Here is a 24,572-nt window from a genome sequence, read left to right on the forward strand (position 1 = left end):
ATTTTCCCATGAGTTATAGTAAATCTTTATTTTTCAGCTAACATCACTTTTCAGTGTTCTCTCAGTCTTTATTTTTACTTATCTTATCCATTTGTATTTGCCTTTTTCGGATTCCTCTATCATTTTACTTTTCTGCATACTTCATTCTTAAATTACTATCCATTGGATATACAAAGTATATCCATCAACCAGTTAACAGTCTGTGAACTATTTATTACTAGTTTATAAAAGTTACTATGATCTAAAAGAGCAATTTTAAATCTGTTGAATTTTATATAAAAGCTATAGAAACACATATCTTTATTGATGGGTAACACAGTGATTCTCAAAATGGAGCCTGAAGACTTACTTGTGGAAGTTAACAAGTTCTATACAAGATTTTTGGGCTTTCATTTCAATACATATTTAAAAAGTTAATAAGCACATTATAGATGATCAGAATAATTTTAAAGCCCACATTTGTGTTTTGTATTCACAAGTACAGTTGCTTGTAAGTAAAGAGCAAATAACACATGGGGCACTTATCATCATAATATGAAACAAGACATCTTCACAGAATTACAAAGTGACACACTATTGAAACTCACATGCAAGTGCCTTCTTAGATTTCAACACAAGTATCACAGAAAGATAAACATGTCCATAAAATGAATTAAATCATTTTACCATACTTTCAGGAATAGCCATTCTCTACATTAAAAAATCAAAATTTAAATGTAATTTATAAATTAAATGTTTTGATTCTATAGATGTATAAAACAAATAAGTAGCCTTAAAAACCATATACATTAACTCAAAATTTAAAAATATCGACCTACGAAACACTTCTAGGAGCTCTGATGCCCAGAACAAGCACTTAAAACCTTGTGGAGTCTAGACCTCTCTCAGAATGGGTCTTACTTTAATTCACCTGATTACTCACATATTAAAGCACCATGTGAAAGTATTCTGTAACCAGGCCTGCTCTAACTCTGATCTGCCTACAATCTATACCATAATGTTTCTTCACTTGGCTCCTCAGGTAATATCCCCTGTATAAGAACTCAAAGTCCTGTCTAAACCATTATCCAAAAGGGTAACCAGCCCACTACTTCCTCTCCCATGTGCAAACCTATTGGAGAAATATTTTTTTAGGAATATCCAGTAAATAGCATAAACAGGCTGGGGGTACATGTAAATGAAAAATAAAGATATGAAACAATGTCCAATCTTACTATCAGAGAAATTAAAAAATAAAGTTTTTAGATTTTTTAAATTATGGTTGGTCCTTGAACAACAACGGGTTTGAACTGCGCAACTCCCCTTATACATGGAATTTTTTAAGAAAGCATATTAGAAAGCTTCTTGGAGATTTGTGACAGTATGAAAAACCTTGCAGACAAACCAAGTAGCCTAAAAATAACAAAAAAAATTGAGAAAAAGGTCTGTCATGAACACATAAAATATATGTAGATGCTAGTCCAATTTTATTATTTACTCCTATAAAATATATAAAAATCTTATTACAAAAAGTTACAATTTATCAAAACTTACAAACACTTCCACACCATACATGGTGCCACTCAGAGTCAAGAGAAATGTAAACAAATGCAAAGATGTAATAATAAATCATAACTGCATAAATTAACTATAGTACACAGTATACTACTGTAATGATTTTGCAGCCACTTCTTGCTGCTATTACAGTGAGCTCAAGTGTTGCGAGCATCCACTTAAAAAATCATTTGAAGGTAATCATCTCCAGAAAATTGTGTAGCACAGTAAAAACTGATCTCTCGTGGTTCTTACATATTTTCCCACCATGTTTTGTGCAGTAACATAAACTTCCCACACCATGGGACCCATATGAAGTATCACTGGTGATTCTGGAAATGCTCCTCAAGCAGCAGCAAAAAGTCAGGACATTAGAAAGAAAAAGTTGAGGGGCGCCTGGGTGGCTTAGTCGGTTAAGCGTCCGACTTTCACTTAGGTCATGATCTCGAGGTTCGTGGGTTCGAGCCCCGCGTCGGGCTCTGTGCTGACTGCCAGCTCAGAGCCTGAAGCCTGTTTCAGAGTCTGTGTCTCCCTCTCTCTCTGACCCTCCCCTGCTCACGCTGCCTCTCTCTCTCTCTCTCTCTCCTAGAAATAAATAAAAATATTAGGACCATGGGAAGTAATGGGGGAAGGGAAGGGAAGGGAAGGGAAGGGAAGGGAAAAGAAAAAAAAGCAAATTTGCTAAGCTGTTGCTGCAGCTACACCAGCAGGGGAGCAAAAAGTTCAAACTTTTTGTGAAATATTTTTCTTTCTGGATTTGGAAATACAGCGTGTATGTGGGTACAAAATGGTCATAAGAATGGCCTACCTATAGACTCTAGATTGATTTGAGAAAAAGCAAAGTCTCATTATGGTACATGACAACTTAAAGCAAAGGAAGATGAAGGATATAAAGCTGAAGAATTTAATGCCAGCACAGGATGGTTTGATAATTTTAGAAAGAGGTTTGGCTTTAAAAATGTCAAGATAACAGGAGAAGCAGCTTCTGACAACCGAGAGGCAGCAGATGAGTTCCCAAGCACCATCAGGAAAATCACTGACAAGAAAGGATATCTGCCTGAAGAGGCAGACAAATGTATCCTACTCTGGAAAAAAATTGCCACACAGGATATTTATTAGTAAGGAAGAGGAACGAGCACCAAATTTAATGCAGGAAGGGATAGGCTGACTATTGTTTTGTGCAAATGCAATCAGGTGTATGATCAGAACTGTCCTTATCTGTAAGGCTGCTAACCCCCAGGCCTTGAAGGAAAAAGGTAACCATCAGCAGCCAGACTTCTGGTTGTAGAACAGGCTGAACGAGAGAATGCTTTTTCTATACTGGCTGCATTGATGCTTTGTCCCTGAAGTCAGGAAGTACCTTGCCAGTAAGGGACTGCTTTTCAAAGTGCTTTTGATACTGAACAATGCTCCTGACCACCTAGAATCTTATGAGTTGGGACACCAAAGATATCAAAGTGGCTTACCTGCCCCCCAATACAATGTCTCTAAGTCGGCCTCTAGATCGAGAGGTCATAAGGATCTTTAAGACTCATTTTTCATGGTTCTCTATGAAAGCATTGTAAATATAAAGGAACAGAACTCCAAAAGAAAGAACATCATGAAAGTGTAGAGGATTACACCACTGAACATACCATCATTGTTACAGAAAAAAACTATGAAAACCATCAACCCAGAAACAATAAATTCCCGCTGGAGAAAACTGTGTCAAGATGTTATGCATAATTCTGTCACAGGATTAACGACAGAGCCAGTCAAAGAAATTACAGAAATCACGAAACAGATAAAATAGGTGGGAAATTAAGGCTTTCAAGACACGGATCTTGAAGAAATTCAAGAGCTAATAGATACCACAACAGAGAAATTAACAGAAGATGGCTTGACGGAGATGAGTGCTTCTGAGTCAATGCCAGACAATGAAAAATAAGACAGAGAAGCAGTGTCAGAAAACAAACTGACATTAAACAATCTGGCAGAAGGGTTCTGATTACTCAAGCCTGCTTTCTTCTACAACGTGGACCTTTCCATGATCCAAGCACTAAAAACTAAAGCAAATGGTAGAAGAATGACTGGTACTGTACAGAAACATTTTTGAGAAAGAGAAAAAGTCAGACTGAAATTACAATGCATGTACGTGAAGTTATAACAAGTGTGCCTGCTTCTACTGCCCTCCCTTCCACCTCTTCCACCTCTACCTACCACTCCTGAGAAAGCAAGACCAATCCCTCCTTTTTCTCCTCCTCAGCCTATTCAACATGAAATCCAACATGGATGAAGACCTTTATGATGATTCACTTCCACTGAATGAATCGAAATAATCATCATGCCATACAGTTAAAAATAAAAAATAAAAAAATACTTACCTGTTGTACATGTGTGTCTTTGCATGAAAATCTAGTAACTGTATGGCAAGACCTGTGTGAGATATTTTTATGCCATCATCATCATCATTACCACCACCTACTAAGTATTCACCATGTACAACATCCTGTGCAAAACCTGAATGGTAGTGGAGAGTCTATTTTCACATAGGCATAAAATGAGTAATATTTAATACAAAATTAATACTGTGTAAGTTTTCTTACTGTTTTATAGTTTTGCTTTCCAAGAATTACATTACTGTATATATCCCTTTCTCTCGTAACTGAAGAAAACTGCATATCAGCCTATCATACACAAGTGGTTTATTTAAAAAAAAAAAAAAAAAAAAAAAAACCGGGGCACCTGGGTGGCTTAGTCGGTTAAGCGTCCAACTTTCGCTTGGGTCATGATCTCGAGGTTCGTGGGTTCGAGCCCCGCGTCGGGCTCTGTGCTGACTGCCAGCTCAGAGCCTGGAGCCTGTTTCAGAGTCTGTGTCTCCCTCTCTCTCTGACCCTCCCCTGCTCACGCTGTCTCTCTCTCTCTCTCTCCTAGAAATAAATAAAAATATTTTTTAAAAAATTTAAAAAAAAAACTAACACTGTTTTCAATAATGTATTATGAATATGACTATAATTCTATATGCTATTAAAATGTTACAATGACTCATTCGATCCCTTAGTGTACAGGCTAGGCTACCATGGAACAATCATATCACTGCTTCATTATCAATTGATGCTTCATTATCAATGCATGGCTCGTTATACCTGTAATATGTGAATCTTTTTTTCAGGTTAGCTTTTCATTCTTGGTGTCTAGTGTTAGTAACACGTATAACATCTACAGACTTTTGTATCATTTAAGACATTATTGATATAGACACTGCCAGACAATTCATCTTGTACACAGATGATACAAACTTATGGTACTGACAAACATAGTACAGTACTATAAATGTATTTTCTCTTATGATTTTCTTAATAATGCTTTCTTTAGCTTACTTTATTGTAAAAATACAGTATATAATACATATGACATATAAAATATGTGTTAATTGGCTGTTTATGTTATCAGTAAGGCTTCCCAGTCAACAGCAAGCTATTGTAAAGTTTTTGACAAGTAAAAGATTTACACAGATTTTCAATTGCACGAGGGACTGGTGCCCCAACCCCTGCATGTTCAACTGTACTTCTTTTTTTTTAAAAAAGATCGAATTTATATCATATGCCTAGAACACTGAAGATAATTAACAAATGCCATGAACAAAATAACATTCTAAACTTTAATTTAGATTGAATTAATTCATTCTGAAGAGAATGACATGTCTTGTCTCTATTCAAGTCAATCCAGAAGCACAAAGCAGTGAAGAACTAGAAGGGAAATATGTTTATCAGGAGATATAATAAGGAAAATTTTCTCACACTATAGTTATAAGACTATGCTACTGAAATGGGAACTACTCAATTTCTTGGTACATGCTATGGACTTTGAATAATTGACTGTAAAATTAGTTTTCTCTAGAACAAAGACAGAAGCAACTTTGTAAGAAGAGCAAAGATACCAAGACACAGTACACTGGAACTTCTCTTTGGAAAACAGTATTTTATATTTTTTAACATGAATTTCAATTGTTTTAAGTAGAATATTGAATGCCCAGAAATAACTTATTTAAAAATTATTAATATTTATCACACTGGAAATAAGATTAGCATCAAATGAAGAAGTAACCTATGATGATATTTTCTTTCTGAAGCATTTTTTTAATTGGAAGCAAAAATGCATACAATAGCAAGTTTCTCACAATATGTTGATATACCTATAATTATCTGCATTTAGAATAACAACTAACCTTACTAATTTTTATTTTAATTTAGAGAGAGTGTGTGAGTGGGGGAGAGGGATAGAGGGAGGGAAGGAAAAAGAGAGAGAGAGGAGAGAGGGAGCATCAAAAGCAGGCTACATGCTCACCACAAAGCCCAATGCAGTGCTTGATCCCATGACCTTGGGAACATGAGTTGAGCCAAATTTAAGAGTCAGAAGCTCAACCAACTGAGCTATCCAGGCGCCCCTTGCTGAATTTTTTTAATGACAACTCTAAGCCAGAAGAAAATGAAAATAACACCACTGACAAAGCATATTTATTTTTACATAAAAAGCTAAATACATATCATGAATACAAACTGCAGTGTTTCTCAAAATGCAGGTTATCAGTGGGTTGAGACCAACTGTTTTACATAAAACAAAACAGAAAAGTATCAAAGTACACTTACCCTTATATGACATAAGATGTACATACTCACATTTTAACACCTCTGAATGTTACCAACTACAAAGTACTTTTACACAAAGTGGCCTTCAACTGACCAATTCTATCAGTAGAAATCAACATACGACTAAGTTTAAAAGGAATAAATCCAGGGAAGACAACAACAACAAAACAACTATTCCTTAACATTTAAAAGTAATCAGTTATCGGGGCGCCTGGGTGGCTTAGTCGGTTAAGCATCCGACTTTCGCTTAGGTCATGATCTCACGGTTCGTGGGTTCGAGGCCCGCGTCAGGCTCTGTGCTGACTGCCGGCTCACAGCCTGGAGCCTGTTTCAGAGTCTGTGACTCCCTCTCTCTGTGACCCTCCCCTGCTCACGCTGTCTCTCTCTCTCTCCTAGAAATAAAACATTAAAAAATTTAAAAAAAAAAAAAAAAGTAATCAGTTATCTAAAACTGTTCAGTCCATTCTGAAACGACTAAACGGAATTAGATGTCTCCTCTCCGTGCCCACCGCCAAAGATCATATATTTTGGTTGGACTGCTGCAAGAATCTCCCACTAAAGTAATCCCACCCAAGCCATCCTAGACCCTACTACCAATCTTCTGAGAATGAAACACATTTGTCATTCTCTTGCTTACATAGATCTGTAAGCACCTTCCTGCAAACTTCACCAATTACAGCACCAGTTTCTTTTCCTTTGCAACCCCTCCCTCCCTATGCCAGCTGCCCTGCAAACACTCTCTAGCCACACACACTTAATCACCGCCTCCAGACAGTCGAGGTTCTTTAATGACTCCATGCTATTTTCCTTCCATACCTTCTTTAAAAGTCCCAGTTCTGAATCTTGTTCAAAATGTCTTCTGATTCCTCCAGGAGGTATTCAGTGGGATTCAATAACTGTTCCTTCCTGCTCTCCTAATATATCACTCAAAATTCCAGAATGGGATTTACTAAATTATATTAACCCATCTGTATAGGACTTTCTTCTCCCTAAGCAAACTAAGAACAGTGAAAGATAATTTTTTTTAAAGTCTCTAACACAGAGCTGCAGAGGCAGGCAGGGTCTCAATAAATGTTAAGCAATTATTATTACTACTAGGTAATAAATGTTAATGGTATAAAATTAAAATTTTGGAAGCATTATAATTGGATCTAAAAATATTGTTCCTTTTAGAAGAATGATCAAATAAAGGTTTTGGGGAGTTGTCTGTTTATTTTAAAATCCAGAAGATTTTTAACTATCCCTTGAGTTGGTTTGCATTTAAGTGCCTAAAGAGCAGGATTTACCAAAACAGCTAAAAAAATAATTATTATAAGTGGTTTGAGGAGGTGATGGCTAAAATACCTAATAAATTTGAGAAACAACCTCCCACTGGGCCAAAAAACACAAAAAAGTCACAAAAAATTTAAAAAGAACATTAAAACATAAAAAAGCATTCACATTAATAGTAATCACACATACACACAGAGAAAAAAAATCTCCAACTACACTGGAGAATATCTAGTTAAAATGAAGGAAACTTAATATAACAATATTTATGTTCTTCATTGCCATCCTCCAGTCCACTTGAGTACTGTTGATCATAGGGTACGTGACTCTAATAGACCTATTTTTTTTTCCTTTATTACAGAAATAATAGTGTAGCTTAGTGGTAAAAAATGGACTGTGAAACCAGGCTGCCTGGACTCAAGCTTTATTTCACCTCTTATTAGCAGTGAGACCTTCAGTCACTTATCTAATCTGTCCCTCAGTTTCTTCACATGTAAAAAGAGAAAACGAATTAGAGTATCTCTCTTATAGGGGTTTGTGATAATTGAATTAATATGAAAAAACAGCTTTTTAAAGTGCCAGGCATAAAAACAAACACACAAATCAATGGAACCAAATAAATGGCCCAGAATTAGGGGTATCTGGATGGCTCAGTCAGTTAAGCATTCAACTCCTGGTTTTGCCTCAGGTCATGATCTCACAGTTCTTGAGCCCAAGCCCTGCATCAGGCACTGTGCTGACAGTACAGAGCCTGCTTGGGATTCTCTCTCTCCCACCCTATCTGCCCCCTCCCCTGCTCGCTCACTCTCTCTCTCTCTCTTTCTCTCTCAAAAATAAACCAAAAAAAAAAAGGCCCAGACACAAACCCACACATATATGCTGTATTAATTTACTACAAAGGAGTCAACAATGCTCAATGGGAAAATGATGGTCTCTTCAATACATGGTGCTGGGATAATTGGGCAGCCACATGCCAAAGAATAAAACTGAGCCCCTATCTTAATACCATAGACAAAGATGAACTCAAAACGGGTTAAATATTTGAACATATTTGGTTAAATATTTGAAACCATGAAACTCCTAGAAGAAAATGGAGGGTAAACTCTTTGACATCAATCTTGGCAATGTTTTGTTTTTGTTTTTGTTTTTATTTGACACCAAAAGCAAAGGCAACATAAGCAAAAATAAACAAGTGGGACTATATTAAACTAAAAAAGCTTCTGTGCAGCAAAGGAAACCATCAACAAAAGGAAAAGGCAAACTATGGAATGGGAAAAAGTATTTCCAAACCATATATCTGACAGGGGGTTAATATCCAAAATATATAAGAAACTCCTACAACTCAACAGCAACAGCAATAACAACAAATTAGATTTTTTAAATGGGCTGAAAATCTGAATAGGTATTTTTCCAAAAAAGACATAAAAATGGCCTACAGATACATGAAAAGGTGCTCAACATCAACATCACTAACCATCAGGAAAATGAAAATCAAAAGCACAATGAGATACCACCTCACACCCATTAGAATGGCTATTATCAAAAAATAAAAACTAAAAATAAATATTGTAAGGATGTGGAGAAAAGGGAACCCTTGTGCACTGCTGGTAGGATTGTAAATTAAAACTGAATTTAAAAAATCAAAAACTAGGGGCGCCTGGGTGGCTTAGTCGGTTAAGCGTCCGACTTTCGCTTAGGTCATGATCTCACGGTTCGTGGGTTCGAGCCCCGAGTCGGGCTCTGTGCTAACTGCCAGCTCGGAGCCTGGAGCCTGTTTCAGAGTCTGTGTCTCCCTCTCTCTGACCCTCCCCTGCTCACGCTGTCTCTCTCTCTCTCTCCTAGAAATAAATAAAAATATTTAAAAAAATAAATAAATAAATAAAATAAAATAAAAATCAAAAACTAGTATTCTTTGCTTTCTAAACATAAACAAATAGGGAAGTTCATTCATTAACTACTATGAATAATTTTAAACACATTACTACAAAAGGTATAAGACTATATTCCTTCAATGTGATTCTGTAATTTTCTTATTCTCAATTCTAGCATAAAAAGGAAAAACTTTCATTGGTTCAGGCTGAGATTAAAATTACCTCAATTAAGAACGATAATCAGATAAATAAGTGGCTTGCCTTTCATAGAAAAAGTATGAATTCAGACCAATAAATATATGCCAAGTACTTATTATATAAAGAAAGGAATTCAAGAGGGTTAGGGCAGCAAACAACATGGACAAGTCTACCTCCTGCAATGAAAAAAATTACATGCATGTTGATTTCAATACGTAAACAGGTGGAAGTCCTAGCTTATATTCTGGTTACTTGAAATGCTGTATTCAAAAAAAAAAAATTATATTGGCAGTTAACTGGAATGAGGACCACATTTAATCTCCCATAAGCCTTTGTTCCAGTTTATAAACTGGTAAAAATGAGAAGTTTTGAATAAAACCACCACAAATGTGGACAAAGTATACCAAGCAGTATTCCAGAGGCCTACCTTTGTGTTTGCCTGTAACTATTTCATAGTACCACTAGAAAAAACATTCTACAGGGTAGCAAGTTATGCCAAAACTTAGAAGGATCAACAGCATCCAGAAGAAAATAAAAATCCCAATCAAAATAAATTTTCCCAAGTAAACTGTCAGACCTAATAAATGTTACTTTTATTTACCTAGCCATTAACCTCCAAAGAAAGCTGAGTAGGCTAATCATTTCTCAATTAGCCTTTTGTTTACTCATACTTAGGAACCTAAGTGTCACACACAACACATTTAAAGTGCCAAAACTGAAACAAAACTTTAGTACTAAAACATTTCACAATAAAGTTTTGAGAAAATTAATAAATATCTCCCCAAAATTAAAGAACTTAATTTCTAGTCAAAGTTTTCAGTACATCGTACCTAAAACAAGACAGAATGCTCAGCACTACTTAGAAAGCTTCAAAAAAGCTTCTGTAATGCCAGAGTAAGGCCATATAGATTTCTTACAAAAAAACACACAATCTGTCTGCAATGTATCCACCTTGTGGGAAACTTTGAACTTTACACAAAATTTAGTCCAAATCTTTCATCCCATTCTCCTGCAGGATAACTAAGAACTATAGTTCATCTGTAACTCTGAATTTTAGTACTGAAAATAGCATCAATAAAGCAATGAAGTTTACTCACTAAACATCTACTATATTGAAAAGGCACAGAACAAAAGTCCTGATCTCAAACTCATTCTTTAAAGGAATTTAAAAACTTAACAACTTGAATTATTTTAGCACTATGTAATGAAGTCTTAAAACCATTTATCACAGGAGAAAAGACAAAAATAGAGAGTCACTATTTTGAGGCAGATTCTCAGGCCACAGAATGAAATAAAACTAAATACCAAAGTCTGGTACCCTGGATTAAGAAAATCTACTCTGGTGGGAAGAACACTTAGCACTATTTCAGATGACTTGAGTCAAGGTTCAGCCACTGTTCAACGTATGGCATCCCAGGAGACACTTCCCCTCCCTTAGTTTTGAAACCGAACATCCCAGGCAAACCCAGACAGTTGGTCACCCTAGCTTGAGAAGTAGTAAGGAAAAGGCAATCCAAACTTTTATTTAGCACTTAGGTATCAATCTCTATGCAACTGAGTGAAGGGGCGCCTAGGTGGCTCAGTTGGTTGGGTGTCAGACTTCAGCTCAGATCATGATCTCTTGGTTTGTGAGTTTGCACCCATGCTGGGTTATCTGCTGTCAGGGTGGACCAGCTTGGGTTCCTGTCTCCCTCCCTCTCCCTCCCTCTCCTCCTCTCTCTCTCTCTCTCCCCTTCTACACAGCACTCTCTCTCTCAAAAAATAAATAAAAAAAAAAAAGAATTGAGTGGATTAGAGATTCTCTAATTCTGGCCAATTTTCAAATTTTTAAGAGTTTCTCACAGAAACTGCTCAGGTACACTGATCTATTCTGGCTCATTTTATATGACCTCTTGGAACTACAAGACTTTAGTGATCACTCCTCCCCTCAGCCTCCTCTCTTCTAGAACATCACACTGTGGTTTTATTCCTAACTCACCGGCTGCTCCCTCTCAGTTTCTTTGGATTGTTCCTCTTCCTCTACCGGACAGGAAACATGAAACGACCCAGAGCTTGATCCTCTGCTGTATTCACTATATTCTCTCCATGTGAACACCTTTAAACACCATTTATACACAGGTATCTGTCGAAATTCCTACTTCCACCTCTCCTATCTCTGCACTGAGTTCAACTTGCGTATCCAGCTTCCTACTCAACATGGTGCCTGAACCTCTAAAAAGCATCTCATACTTCATATGGCCAAAACGAGAGCTATTGATTCCATTTGCCTTCCTCACTCTTCCCCCTCACCTCAGGAAATAGCACCACCAGCCACAATCTGAAGCCAAAACTAAGATATCATTTTTGATCCCTCTTTCCCTCCTTTGTCATCCCAAACCATTAGTAAATACTCTCAGCTTTCTCGAGTATATTCCAAACCCATTTTCTTCTCCCCAAATCCAATCTTAACCATTGTGATCCCAGCCCATCTATTTTAAGTAACCTATTAACTGCAATGATCTATTAACTGGCTTCCCTACTGCTCTTCTTTCCCCATCCCTCCACAGTTCTTCCCCACAGAACAGCCAGGAGTGATCCATAAAGACCAAAAATAGAGAATGTCTATTCTGTTTCCCCAATACTAGAAGAGTGTCTGTCTCATAGCAGGCACTCTCCAGTGAATGAATGAAATGAACAGTCATCTCTCCTACTCTTTTTAGATCTAGATTCCCCTCACAAAGAAGGGAATCCAAAGTTCTTACAATGCCCTACATTATCTGGTCTCCCTCACCTCACATCCCTGATCGATCTCCATGCTCCAGGTTCACTGGCTCTTGATATTCCTCAAACTCATTTCTACCTTGGAGCTGTTTCTGTGTGCCCTGTGCCTCAACACTCTTCCCTCATGTCCGGCTCCTTCTCATCATTCTGCTCTCAACAATGTTACCTCCTTAGAAAGGCCTTCCCTGACCAGCCTATCCAAAGCAGCTCTACCCATCCTCTGCCATCTCACTCAGTTTCTTTGTTTTCACAGTACTTACCAGGTGAATTATCTTGTTGCTGGTTTACTTACAGACGGCTTCGTCCTCACTAGAATGTAAGCTCCCACAGAGCTGGGACCTTATCTTTATTGTTCAGTGATGTATCGCTACAGCCTAGTACAGTGTCTACTACACAGTATTTATTGAAAGAATGACTCACAAACATTTGCCAAGTACATATTATGTGCCAACCACTATACTAGGTAATAACAATGGATTTTTATAATTAAGGAAAAATAGAGAGTGGAAGTAAGAATATTAGTATGAAAAGTAATTTGATGCTCTTTTTATGTTGACCATTCCCATTCTTAAAATGAATACTTTATATGATAAATTCTTTTCAGAATATTCTTTTGGCAGTGTAAAATACCAATATGCTTAAAGTTGTAATTATAATTAGTATCTCACTACAGCTTTAGAAGTTATCTAGATGATGACATTCTTCATTTTTTAATGCACATTTTACATATTAGTTCCCACTAATTAAGCCATCACTCAGTAAAATACTATCCAGGACTCTTCATGTCGTCACCATTTTCTCAGAATATGCATACAAACATTTCATCCAGTCAGAAAAATTATGACTCTGTAAAATCTTTCTGTTCTCAACATACAGAAATATTCACAACATGACAATAGTGGTTGTCAACTGTCCATTTATTCTGGCCTCAGATTAATTTACCAGCTGAAATCAAGCCAAGAAATGATCAAGTTCCAATTACTAATCAAGTTCATTTCATAACAGTCATCACTAAAGTTAAGATTCATCCCTCACCACCCAAAGCCTATTATAATAGAACATGTCCAAATGAGTTCAGGCAAAAGAGTTATGTTTCATTGTTACCACAGTACTTTTAGATCCATCTAATTCAGAACCACAGCAGAAAGCCTTAGTGTTTTGATGTAATCGTGCCAGTTACCACTATCATTATGACATCACCAAACACCTTATAGCAATGCGTCAACTAGAAAGAAGTAAATTTCAAGCTCAAGACACTAAACAAATGACATTTCTCCAGATCTTGTGTTTTCATATTTTATAGCATACGTTAAAACTATCATATCCTGCCCCAAATGTTGTAAGCGTTCAAAATATTAATATTTTTAAAGTATAATTTATAAAATGAATCAAATTTGGTATAACTAGGTATACCTACTCAAAATACCACTGTATCATACTAGATTTTTAAAACATAAGGGAAAAGGGTGCCTGAATGGCTCAATCGGTTAAGGTTCAGACTTAATTTAGGCTCAGGTCATGATCTCCCTGTGAAAAGATGGAGCCTTACTTTAGGCTCCAGGAAGGGCAAGGAGCCTACTTAGAGTCTATCTCTCCCTTTCCCTCTGATTACACATTTTGAATAGTAAGGTATTCTCAAATGCTTTCAATCAAATACATAAAGACATATTACTTGTTCTATTTAAAATAAGCTTCCAAGGGGCGACTGGGTGGCTCAGTCGGTCAATCGTCCAACTTCGGCTCGGATCATGATCTCACAGTTAGTGAATTTGAGCCCGGCATCAGGCTCTGCACTGACATTGTGAAGCCTGCTTGGGATTCTCTCTACCCCTCCCCAACTTGTACTTTCTCTCAAAATAAAATTAGCTTTTTAAGCATACTTGCCAAGAGAAAAGAGGGTAAGGGGAGGAGGGCTTTTGTTTTTTCTTTGTATGGAAATATATGAACACATTCATCTTATTTACAGTTATAAACCCTTACTTGATAAAGCTGAAAAACTGTAGGTACCAAAACAAATTAAATCTCTAAGCAAAGATCAAAAGTTCAGTATTCTCCAAACCACACTTGTTATTATTCCTATTTGATTTTACAACATTACCTTAAAACAATGTTCCCTTCAATATTTTCAGCTGATTCTATATCACAGTTGATTTTCTCTTTAGTCTAACTACATATTTCTATAAACGAATCAGTTTTAGGATACCTAGAATTTACCCACATACTGAAATAAACTCATTTCAATACCAGAAATTATTTGCTTATCCCCGATTTCATATTGGCCTTCAGGATTAAAATGATTGCTGACAAATACAGTCAGGAAACAACTCTTCATTTTCACAAAATTCTGAAATTGTTCAAGTTAGTCAAAAGATATACTGGACATTATTTCAAAACTATAAATTATCTTCAAATTCTCAGAAAGGTAAAAGAAATCCCTGCATAAATCAACTCAGAAGTCGTTATCCTGACCTTCACCATCTGCTCACTTGTAAAAGAAACTACACATAAGCTTTTCATCTAAGGTATAACTTTATAAAATTAATGAAAAAGTAATTCTAAATACTTATTTGCTCAAGAATAAAGAAGCATAAGGGTACCTGGGATGCTCAGTTGGTTAAGTGTCCAACGTCAGTTCAGACAAGATCTCACGGCTTGTGAGTTCGAGCCCAGAGTTGGGCTCTATGGTGACAGCTCAGGATTCTGTGCCCCCCTCTCTCTCTCTCTGCCCCTCCCCTGCTCACACTCTGTCTCTCTTCAGTAAATAAACATTTTTAAAAAAAATTTTTTAAGAATAAAGAAGCATAACAAAAAGTACATCATTATTACTGTAAAGTAAACCACTCTCAGCATATAGCTGAAAAAAAAATTTATTGGAAAGGCATGTCCTGACTTACCAATGGTTTATCACTGTCAAAACTGAGATAAAATATATGCTTTGTAAAGCTTTCCTGTCCAAATTCCTTCAACTTGGGTACTATTTATAAAGTATCTCCTTCTACTATATCCTTTGCTACAGCAAAAGTCTAGGGCCTGCAATACAACCTCAAAGTCCTTCCTTCAGTGACTTAACTTCTACTCACTATGAGGCTTTCTTCTTCATGGAAAACAATGGGGAAAATGGATACAATGCTTGGGTGACATTATATCTCCAAACATGTTATTATTACAAATCTATTTCAAGAGGTTAGGTTACAAAGATACTACAGATGGCTTTTGACAGGTACAGATAAATTGAAACCATTCCCTCCAACCCCTAGAGATAATGAAGTGTCCTCTCACTGAAGTTAACTTTAATTGTAGGATTCTAAGTACTCAGTAAGCATCAGAAACCTCTCAACTGAAGTTCCCCTTCTTAGGACAATGGTATACGTCTTAGAGAAGATAATTCCTACTTACATTTTTTTTTAACTAAATCCATGCCTACATTAAATTCCATTATTTCTAAAAGTGTTGCAGAACCCAACTTAAGAGAATGATTTTAAATCTAACTCTGGATTTTAAAATTTACATATGTATCAAATACAGTATGGGGACCATACTTAATACTGTGCTGTATGCTGGAAATTTGCTAAGAGGATAAATCTTAAGTGTTCTCATCACACACACACAAAAATACTGTAACTCTATGAGGTGATGGATATGTTAAACAGCTTGATTGTGAAGATCATTTCACAATGCACACATAAATCAAAACATCAAGCTATATACCTTAAGTATATATACAATTTCTACTTGTCAATTACACTCCCCCAATTGCTGGTAAAATTATATGTCTAAAAAAACCATATTACAAATTTCTAAACTATCACAGAATTGCATTATTTGAAATTTTAATAGCAACTGTGCCTAGTATATTTTAAAGAACAGAAAATGCTACCAGAAAAAAAAGTTCTCACCTCCAAATGCTGTTGCTACGTTTTTTTGTTTTGCAAATAGCTTTAAAAATGTATACAAAAATGTCAGTTACAAATTGAACTCAAAACATTTTGTGGAACAAGGTTACTTAGGAGTTCGAGAACCATCTAAAATTGTAGGAAAAAAGATTTACATATGTCAATTTTGATGGATAAAATATAACTTTCAGCTTCTCAAAGGGTTCAAGAACCAATTAAAGTGCCTTGAGGAATCGTCAGCGTCACATAACTTGTCACAGGCAACCCAAGCCTTATTTTTTTTAAGCCTTATCTTTTTTATCCCAAATGAGGGAAGGATTTATCCCAATCTGGTGGCTCCTACACAACTTCTGAGCGATGCAGGCATGAAATGGCTGTCCGATACAAACCGCTCCCTTCACACACTGAACGCGGCAATCTCCAAATCTTCCCTGAAGGGGCCAGGGAGAGGCAAACGCAGTAACACCCCCACCGCCCAGGGATCTATGGGCTCATGCGGGACGTGTCCTCCCCTTACGCCAGAGAGAGACAGAGCTGCGGGGAGGTGACCAGGTTTCACTGAGGGGCTTAAGTGCCCTCGGGGATCACTTAACTGAGGAGATGGCATCACCAGCAACCTCCTCCCGCCCCAAAACGCCGCAAGTAGCAGCTGCGGGCGTGGGCGCCGCAGACCCCGGCCCTCCCCGGCGCGCCCCGAGCCGCCGCAGCACGGTCGCAGCGACCTTCCCGCTCAGGCCCCCGTGAGCCCCGTTATCCACGCTGGCCACACACCCCACGAGGGCAAGGGAGGAGGCCGGACAACAAAGCGCAACCAGAGGAGGCCCCGGCGAGCTTGAAGTTGGGGCGCTGGGGCTGCGGCCCGAGGAGGAGCGGGCTGGCCGCCCGGCCGCGCGATGCAGGGGCGGACGGGACCGGGGACGCGGCCCGCCAGATGTCAGCCCCGCGGTGCCGGGGTGTCGGCAGCCGCGAGGAAACGCGGCGGGCGGGCGCGCGGCGGCGTCGGGGAGGCGGCCTGGGGGGAAGGCAGGCCTGAGAAGAGAAGGGAACGGCGGCGGGGTCCCGGGGCGTCGCGACCCCCACACCAGCGGGCGGGGGGAGGGGGGAACTGTCCCGTTACTTACCCGCCGCGAGACTGCGGGCTCCGCCGGGGCTGTCCTGGCCGCCGGCCTCCGGGACCAGGAAGCGCCCCCACATAGCGGCCGGGAGGGCCGGGGGCGCACGACTCCCCTAGTCCGTCCTGCCCTGCCTTCGCCTCCGGCTTCTTCGGCGGCGGAAACTTGTGCGGAACCTGCGGCCGCGGCGGCACCAGCGGGAGGGCGGGCGGTCTGGTTAACGGCTGCTCAGCGACTGGCGGGGAGCGCAGGGGCCAGATTCGCCGCGGCCCCGGCGGCGCCGGCTGCCATGGCCGAGCCCGCTGTGCTGAGGCCCGGGCGGAGGAAGCGGTGGCTCCGCAGTGACGGCGGCTGGGTCCCCGGCTGAGCCCAGGCGAGGATCACAGCCTCCAGGCGAAGTTGCAGCTGCGGCTTCTCTCCGCCCCCTCCGCCGGCAGAGCCGGAGCCCGAGCGGGGCAGGGTGGGGGCGGGGCCTGTCGGGGGCGGGGCCGCGGGCGCTTACATAACGCGTGCGCGGCGCGGGGCGGGAACTGCGGGCCGGTGCCGCTGGGTACCCTGAAGCCGGTTTGCTCGGTCTGCGACTGATGGGTCGGCTCGACGCACCGGCTGCATCGCTCCCTCCCCACCCCTGCGCTCCGCCCGAGGAGAAGAGAGGATGAATAGAATTTGGCCCCGGGCGTTATCTTTCGGTACCGCCCTAGCTTGGCCCTCCGGGCTCCTCTCAGGAAGAGAACAGGAAGACCTGTCTTCGCTGCGCAGCTAAGAAGCTCGCCTGCGAGAGGTTGAGGGACTTCCTACCTTATTTGAGATTGGGATGAAAGTCATCATGCATTCCAAAAACATCGTTTATAGATAGCTTTGGGGGACAGAAAAGAAGTCGTTTTCCTGAACTCGCAAATTCAATGGCGGGAGGTGAGGGGGGAGAAGAGAGCAAAATACCTACTATACAATAATGTGCGTAGGAAGAAGCAGAAAGGAAAAAGACCAGAGGGTTCAGAGAGGGGCCATACATTTTAATTTGGTAGCCCAGTAACTCAGAGAAGCAACCAGAGAGGAATCAAAATGGTACCAAAGTTTGTAATGGGAGTAACTTTTTTAAAAATATTTTTTAATGTTTTATTTATTTCTAGGAGAGAGAGAGAGAGACAGCGTGAGCAGGGGAGGGTCAGAGAGAGAGGGAGTCACAGACTGAAACAGGCTCCAGGCTCTGAGCTGGCAGTCAGCACAGAGCCCGACGCGGGGCTCGAACCCACGAACCGCGAGATCATGACCTAAGCGAAAGTCGGACGCTTAACCGACTAAGCCACCCAGGCGCACCAGTAATGGGAGTAACTTCTTAAAACCCTACACCTTCTTGTTCCTCCATTTGATCAGTCCCCACCTTTTATCTAAACCTAGAGGACAAGAGCTAGTAATCTGAGGAAACACTGAATGGGTCCACCATCGTCTTCGTAAATTTTACTCTTCGTTGGCAATATTAGGATCCTTCCAATATTTAGATACAAAATAGTCCATCTAATAAATATTGGTGGAGCACTGTAGAAGAAAGCGGTTCTACACCTGTCTCATGAATCAGAGACAAACTGAAAAGCAAGTCCCTACCTTCAACAAGACTTTGAGTCCAGAGATGCTTTTTTGTTTGTTTGTTTGTTTGTTTTAGAAGTCTGCTAATAACAAAGGCCTCGCTTTTCTATTTAAACACTTTGGAGTTGGGAAATACTGCTTAAAACTTTTAGAGGTTAAATTACATTTAGTGGTGTAGTTTATTACTTTCCACAACTGTGTTGTAATTTACTTGACTGCTGTTTTACATTTAGTCTCCCTCCAGTACAGTTCCACTGATTTCTCCAAATAATGAGCTGGTGGCCAAGGGTCACCTTGTTCTGAGGACAGAAAGTGACAGAAATATGAAAGAAGGATATGATTGGCTACTTTTCCTGATTTAAATATGCATGAGCTCATTTGAAAAGTTTAGGCATTCAAGTTTAGGAACTTGAATAGTGGACGTTCAGAACGAAGCCTAAAAATTAATAATAAATTCCAAAAAGAATTATAAAAAGTTATAGAGCTCTATCAAAGTATCCTTTTTTTCATGATTTATAGTTACCATGGTCTAATATTAGGTACAGTATTTGTTAAACACCAAACCTTTTTTAATACAGTTCTAAGAAATGTATGAATTATTACAGATAAATCTCGGTCTTTTGTGAGTTAAAAATATATGTATTTGTTATTCCAAAAGCGGCCAACTTCCATTCAATTCTAAGTAGTATCTTAGAAAAAAAAATCATTTGCTCAGCAGGTTTTCTACATGTGTTTTTACTAATGTGAAGGATGTGCCACTACACACACAAAAGAAAATGTGTTGCTGAAGATAAAAATATTTTAAATACCTATTACAGAGTAAGAAGAAATAGTAAAAACATGTTACTTTGACAGTTGGCACCAAACATAAAAATTTTTGTGTTCCTACTAATTAAACTTGAAAGGATACAGATCTAATGCAATAAAAGTAACTTAAATACTAAGTGAGAATATTCTGTATATAAAATAAACTGTAACCATTTTTTTAATAATATAGATTCTGAACTCAGATTCCCCCTACATCCATATTACACTCAGTATCCATGTCTCTCAGAATGATTAAAATTTACCATAGCAAAGTTTTGAGAGCCTAAGAACTACCTAACCATTACCAAACCTGATATTGTCAATTGGCATATTTTTGTTTTGTTATGAAAGTATGAAAAAAAGATAAGGAAAATCTTATAAGCAAAGACATTTATTCCTGAACTTAAGTCTTTCAATAATTGTTCTTGTAAGCAGAGATAATAAAAGCAAATAATGAAAATAATGACTGTGTGTATATATAAATACACTTGCTTAAGTGAAATGTAGATACTTAATATTTTGGAAGGAGACTTTTAGAAAATATAAACTAGATCACAAAAGAGTAAAATAGTACCAATAACACCATATTTAATATCAAACTATATTAAACTTTTCATTTAAAATATTGCATTCCAGGGACACCTGGCTGGCTCAGTTGATGCCATATGTGACTCTTGATCTAGAGGTTGTGAGTTCAAGCCCCATGTTGGGTGTAGAGACTATTTAAAAAAATAAAATTTTTTAAAAATAAAAAAATGAAATACTGTATTCAAAAAAGACATTATTTAAAAACAAAAAATATGGGGTGCCTGGGTGGCTCAGTCGGTTAAGCGTCCAACTTCGGCTCAGGTCATGATCTCGTGGTCTGTGGGTTCAAGCCCCACATCCGGCTCTGTGCTGACAGCTCAGACCCTGGAACTGCTTCAGATCCTGTGTCTCCCTCTCTCTCTGCACCTTCCCTGCTCATGTTCTGTCTCTCTGTGTCTCTCAAAATAAATAAACATTAAAAAATTAAAAACAAAAATAAATGTTGCGTTTGTAAATCTTTTGGAAGGGCACCTAGGTAGCTCAGTCAGTTAAGCATCCAACTGTTGATTTCAGCTTAGGTCATGATCTCACAGTTCATGGGATCATACCACCACTTGTCAGGCTATGTGCTGACAGCATGAACCCTGCTTGGGATTCTCTCTCTCCCTCTCTTTCTGACCTCTCTCCTCTCTCTTTCTCTCTTTCTCTCAAAATAAATAAATTTTTAAAATATTATTTGGATATAAATCTCTGATCAGATTAAGTTAAACTATCTTAAATGTGTTTTTCTCACATAAATTTGTCGTTTTGGGCAAACAATCATAGAGAATTGAAGAGTGATATAAAAAAGGAGAAAAGTGATATTTTAAAATTAGAAGGAAATCTATCTCCTGCATAATATGATGAAACTTCAAGAGCGGTTAATGTTTACAGAAATATATCAAAATTAAACCATCTGATAACAATTTAAATAGCTCCTAGAGAACAACTGCCACTTTAGAGGGGCAGATTTATGGATGAAGACTAAAAAATTCCAAGGAACAGATAATGCTGGTGTATCAAGGATGTTACTATAACCATAATATATAACCTCTTCCAGGTCACAAAAATGACAAGTTACTAAATTTATTATGGGTGGTTATAATCTCAAATAGTCATTTATAATAATGGAAAAAAAATAAAGCTAAGAGATTCTTTTAACAATGGATTTGAAAAATATCTCAGGTAGATTTCTAGCAGATACATCCAACGATAGAAAGGTAAATAGAAGACATAAAGGTTATTCAATCTGTCTATACCTCAGTTTCCTCATCTGTGATGTGGCCAGGCCAAGAGAACAAGGATACCTCATCTAAACTCCATGATTCCTGAGAGATACAGAAAATGAATCCCACCTATATTTTTGGCTCCAAAGTTGGGCTGTAATGGCCAATGAGAAAGTAGGTAACACATGGACCACTAAATCATGGAGCAGTACTTTGAGTGGGAGGCAAGGCTGAAAAGGATGGAATTTAAACAAAAGACAAATTTAAGTGTCCCAAGGAACAATAATGCTTACTGAAATTTCTTAGGACTGACATATTTGTGAATGGAACTTACTGTGGTCACTGCCTGGACATATTGAGCCTATAGAAAAGGTGCAAGGTCATTTACAATGAGGGGGGCAGCAATCCTGACAATGTATAGAAAAGACAAGTTCCTCCCTGTCTTCCTGTTCAGACGTCAGAAAGGTAAGTGTATAAAGTGAAGTTTGGAGTTCAAGAAACTAGCTCATGCCTTCACTAAACATACACACACACACAGCCTCCTATCTAACCTGCACTGGTGGATAAGAGGACTGTTTTAATAACTTAAAATGGCCAAAACATTATGGACTAAATTGAGATGAATTCAGTGGAAAGGCAGGTTTTCAACAAATTGCAGTTGGTAGCAGTAGTGAGACTTTAGAATATATATATTTAAATGATTTGAGACCTCTTACTAAACCAGTTAAATATTTTATGTAATCCTCACAACAATCTGTCATCAAAATGAAAATAAAAAATATAAATAGTTTTTTTCAAAAGATAAACAAAGGATAAAAGAGATAGACCAAAAACAGACACTTAATATAGAGAACAAACTGGTGGTTACCAGAGGGAAAGTTGGTGGGGGGATGGGTGAAATAGGTGAAGGGGATTAAGAATACACTTATCATGATGAGCACTGAGTAATGCATAGAATTGCTGAGTCATAATATTGCACACCTGAAACTAATATAACATATGTTAGTTACTCTGGGGAATTAAAATTTTTAAAATAAATAAATAAAACAATCTGTCATTAACAGTCAATATTAGCTCCATTTTAAAGATTTGGAGGAAAAGACCCAGAGAAGTAAGGTCATACAGGCAATAAAGAGCTAGGATTCAGATCTAATCCCTATGATCCCAAAACCCATTCTTTTCCCATCATGCTTTTCAATATGTTGCAAAACAAATTATAAGATTTTTCTTCAGATGCCATGTGAGAAGAAAGTGCCTAATTATAGGATTTCTGTATAATGTTTAGGGTTCAGCTAAAATCGGAAACCATGTGACATTAATCTGTGGTGTTGTATGATTTTCTTTAGCTGCACCCAGCAGTTTGAATATAGGAATAAAGAAGGCAGATAGTATAACAGAATTTTGTGGTGCAGGCACTTAGGGAAAGGGGGCAAAGAATTCAAGGATATTGGTTGTAGAATGGGTGAAGTGATGGGAATCTGGGTCTAGCCTATCTGGAGTATACAGTGAAATCAAGAGAGGGCTGAAACGTTGACAGAAGGTTGAAGGAATAAGGGAGTAGAAGTTTCTCATGAAATTGAAAAGCAAATATAATGACAATAAGGAAGTGAATGGTGGAAAGATAGGGCATTAGGATAAGTGGGGAAAATGTTGTGGGGTTTAAGATTCCAGAGGTGAGGCAGTGGAGGAATTAATCTATAAGGCAGCATTGGAGTTGTGTGTCTCTGATCTCCCTTCAAGAAACAAATAATCCCGTGAAGAAGTAGTCAGAAGACATGAACAGACACTTCTCCAAAGAGGACATCCATATGGCCAACAGACACATGAAATGATGCTCAGCGTCCCTCATCATCAGGGAAATGCAGATCAAAACTACACTGAGATACCACCTCACGCCAGTCAGAGTAGCTAAAATGAACAAATCAGGAGACTCTAGATGCTGGCGAGGATGTGGAGAAACGGGCACCCTCCTACACTGTTGGTGGGAACGTAAGCTGGTGCAATCCCTCTGGAAAACAGTATGGAGGTTCCTCAAAAAATTAACAATAGAACTCCCCTATGACCCAGCAATAGCACTGCTAGGAATTTACCCAAGGGATACAGAAATGCTGATGCATAGAAGCACATGAAACCCAATGTTCAAAGCAGAACTCTCAACAATAGCCAAAACATGGAAAGAACCCAAGTGTCCATCAACTGATGAATGGACCAAGAAGATGTGGTATATGTATACAATGGAATACGACATGGCAATGAGAAAGAATGAAATCTGGCCACGTGTAGCAAAATGGATGGAACTAGAGGGCATTATGCTGAGTGAAATAAGTCAGAGAAGGACAGATACCATATGTTTGCACATATAGGTGGATTAGGAGGAAGTTAATGGAGAATGAAGCAGGAGAAGAAGGGGGAAATAGTTGGGGAGAGGAAAGGAGGCAAACCATGAGAGACTCCTGAATGCTGAGAACAAACTGAGGGCTGAATGGGGATGGGGCAGAGGGGCAGGGGGTGATGGGCATGGAGGAGGGCACTTGTTGGGATGAGCACTGGGTGTTACATGGAAACCAACTTGACAATAAACTATTTAAGGGGGGAAAAAAAGACTTTGATGTTCAGCCACAAGGAATGCAGTTGACTGACAGCTTCCAGCTATTAGCACCTGAGGGAGGGATCTGCCTCAGCTTTTGAGTGGAGACCACACTTTTCCTGGATAGCCCCAGCCTGTGACTGAGCGTGCAGAGACATTGGGGCCTGCCATTCTTTCCAATGTGGAAGCCTTGTAATCATCAGTCTTGTTTTCTAGCTCTCTGTTGGGTTGACTGTGACCTGGCCAGATCTGCACTAGGGTCTGAGTCTTCACAATCCTATTTCCTGCTCCTTTCATCTTTCACAGATGTTACCTTACAATAAACCTCTCGCTCTCCGAACGCCATTTTAGCATCTGCTTCCCAGAGAACACAACTGCAACAATCTGTGAAGATACAAGGGAGTTGGATTTGTTTGTTTGTTTTAAATAGTAAAGTGGGGGCTCTATAAAGCATGATGAAAATGTTTCTGAGGACAGAAAACAAAGGATGGTTCACCAGGAAGGCAGCACATAAGCAACATGGACTGAAACTATTCA

The 24,572-nt window shown here is 38.9% G+C and overlaps 1 protein-coding gene across 2 annotated transcripts in view; it reads right to left on the reverse strand.

The window, feature by feature from the left end:
• Window positions 1-17,652, reverse strand: part of CEP85L (centrosomal protein 85 like) — a 161,658-nt gene extending 144,006 nt beyond the window's left edge. For both annotated transcript variants that reach the window (XM_039246031.1, XM_039246032.1), the window contains exon 1: window positions 17,274-17,652. In XM_039246031.1, the coding sequence (XP_039101962.1) occupies window positions 17,274-17,346 (73 nt within the window). In that variant the 5' untranslated portion in view covers window positions 17,347-17,652. The remainder of the gene's footprint in view (window positions 1-17,273) is intronic.
• Window positions 17,653-24,572: the final 6,920 nt, after the last annotated feature.

Source organism: Hyaena hyaena, unplaced genomic scaffold, assembly GCF_003009895.1.
Source record: "Hyaena hyaena isolate Hyena2069 unplaced genomic scaffold, ASM300989v1 scaffold_279, whole genome shotgun sequence".
NCBI lineage: Eukaryota > Metazoa > Chordata > Mammalia > Carnivora > Hyaenidae > Hyaena > Hyaena hyaena.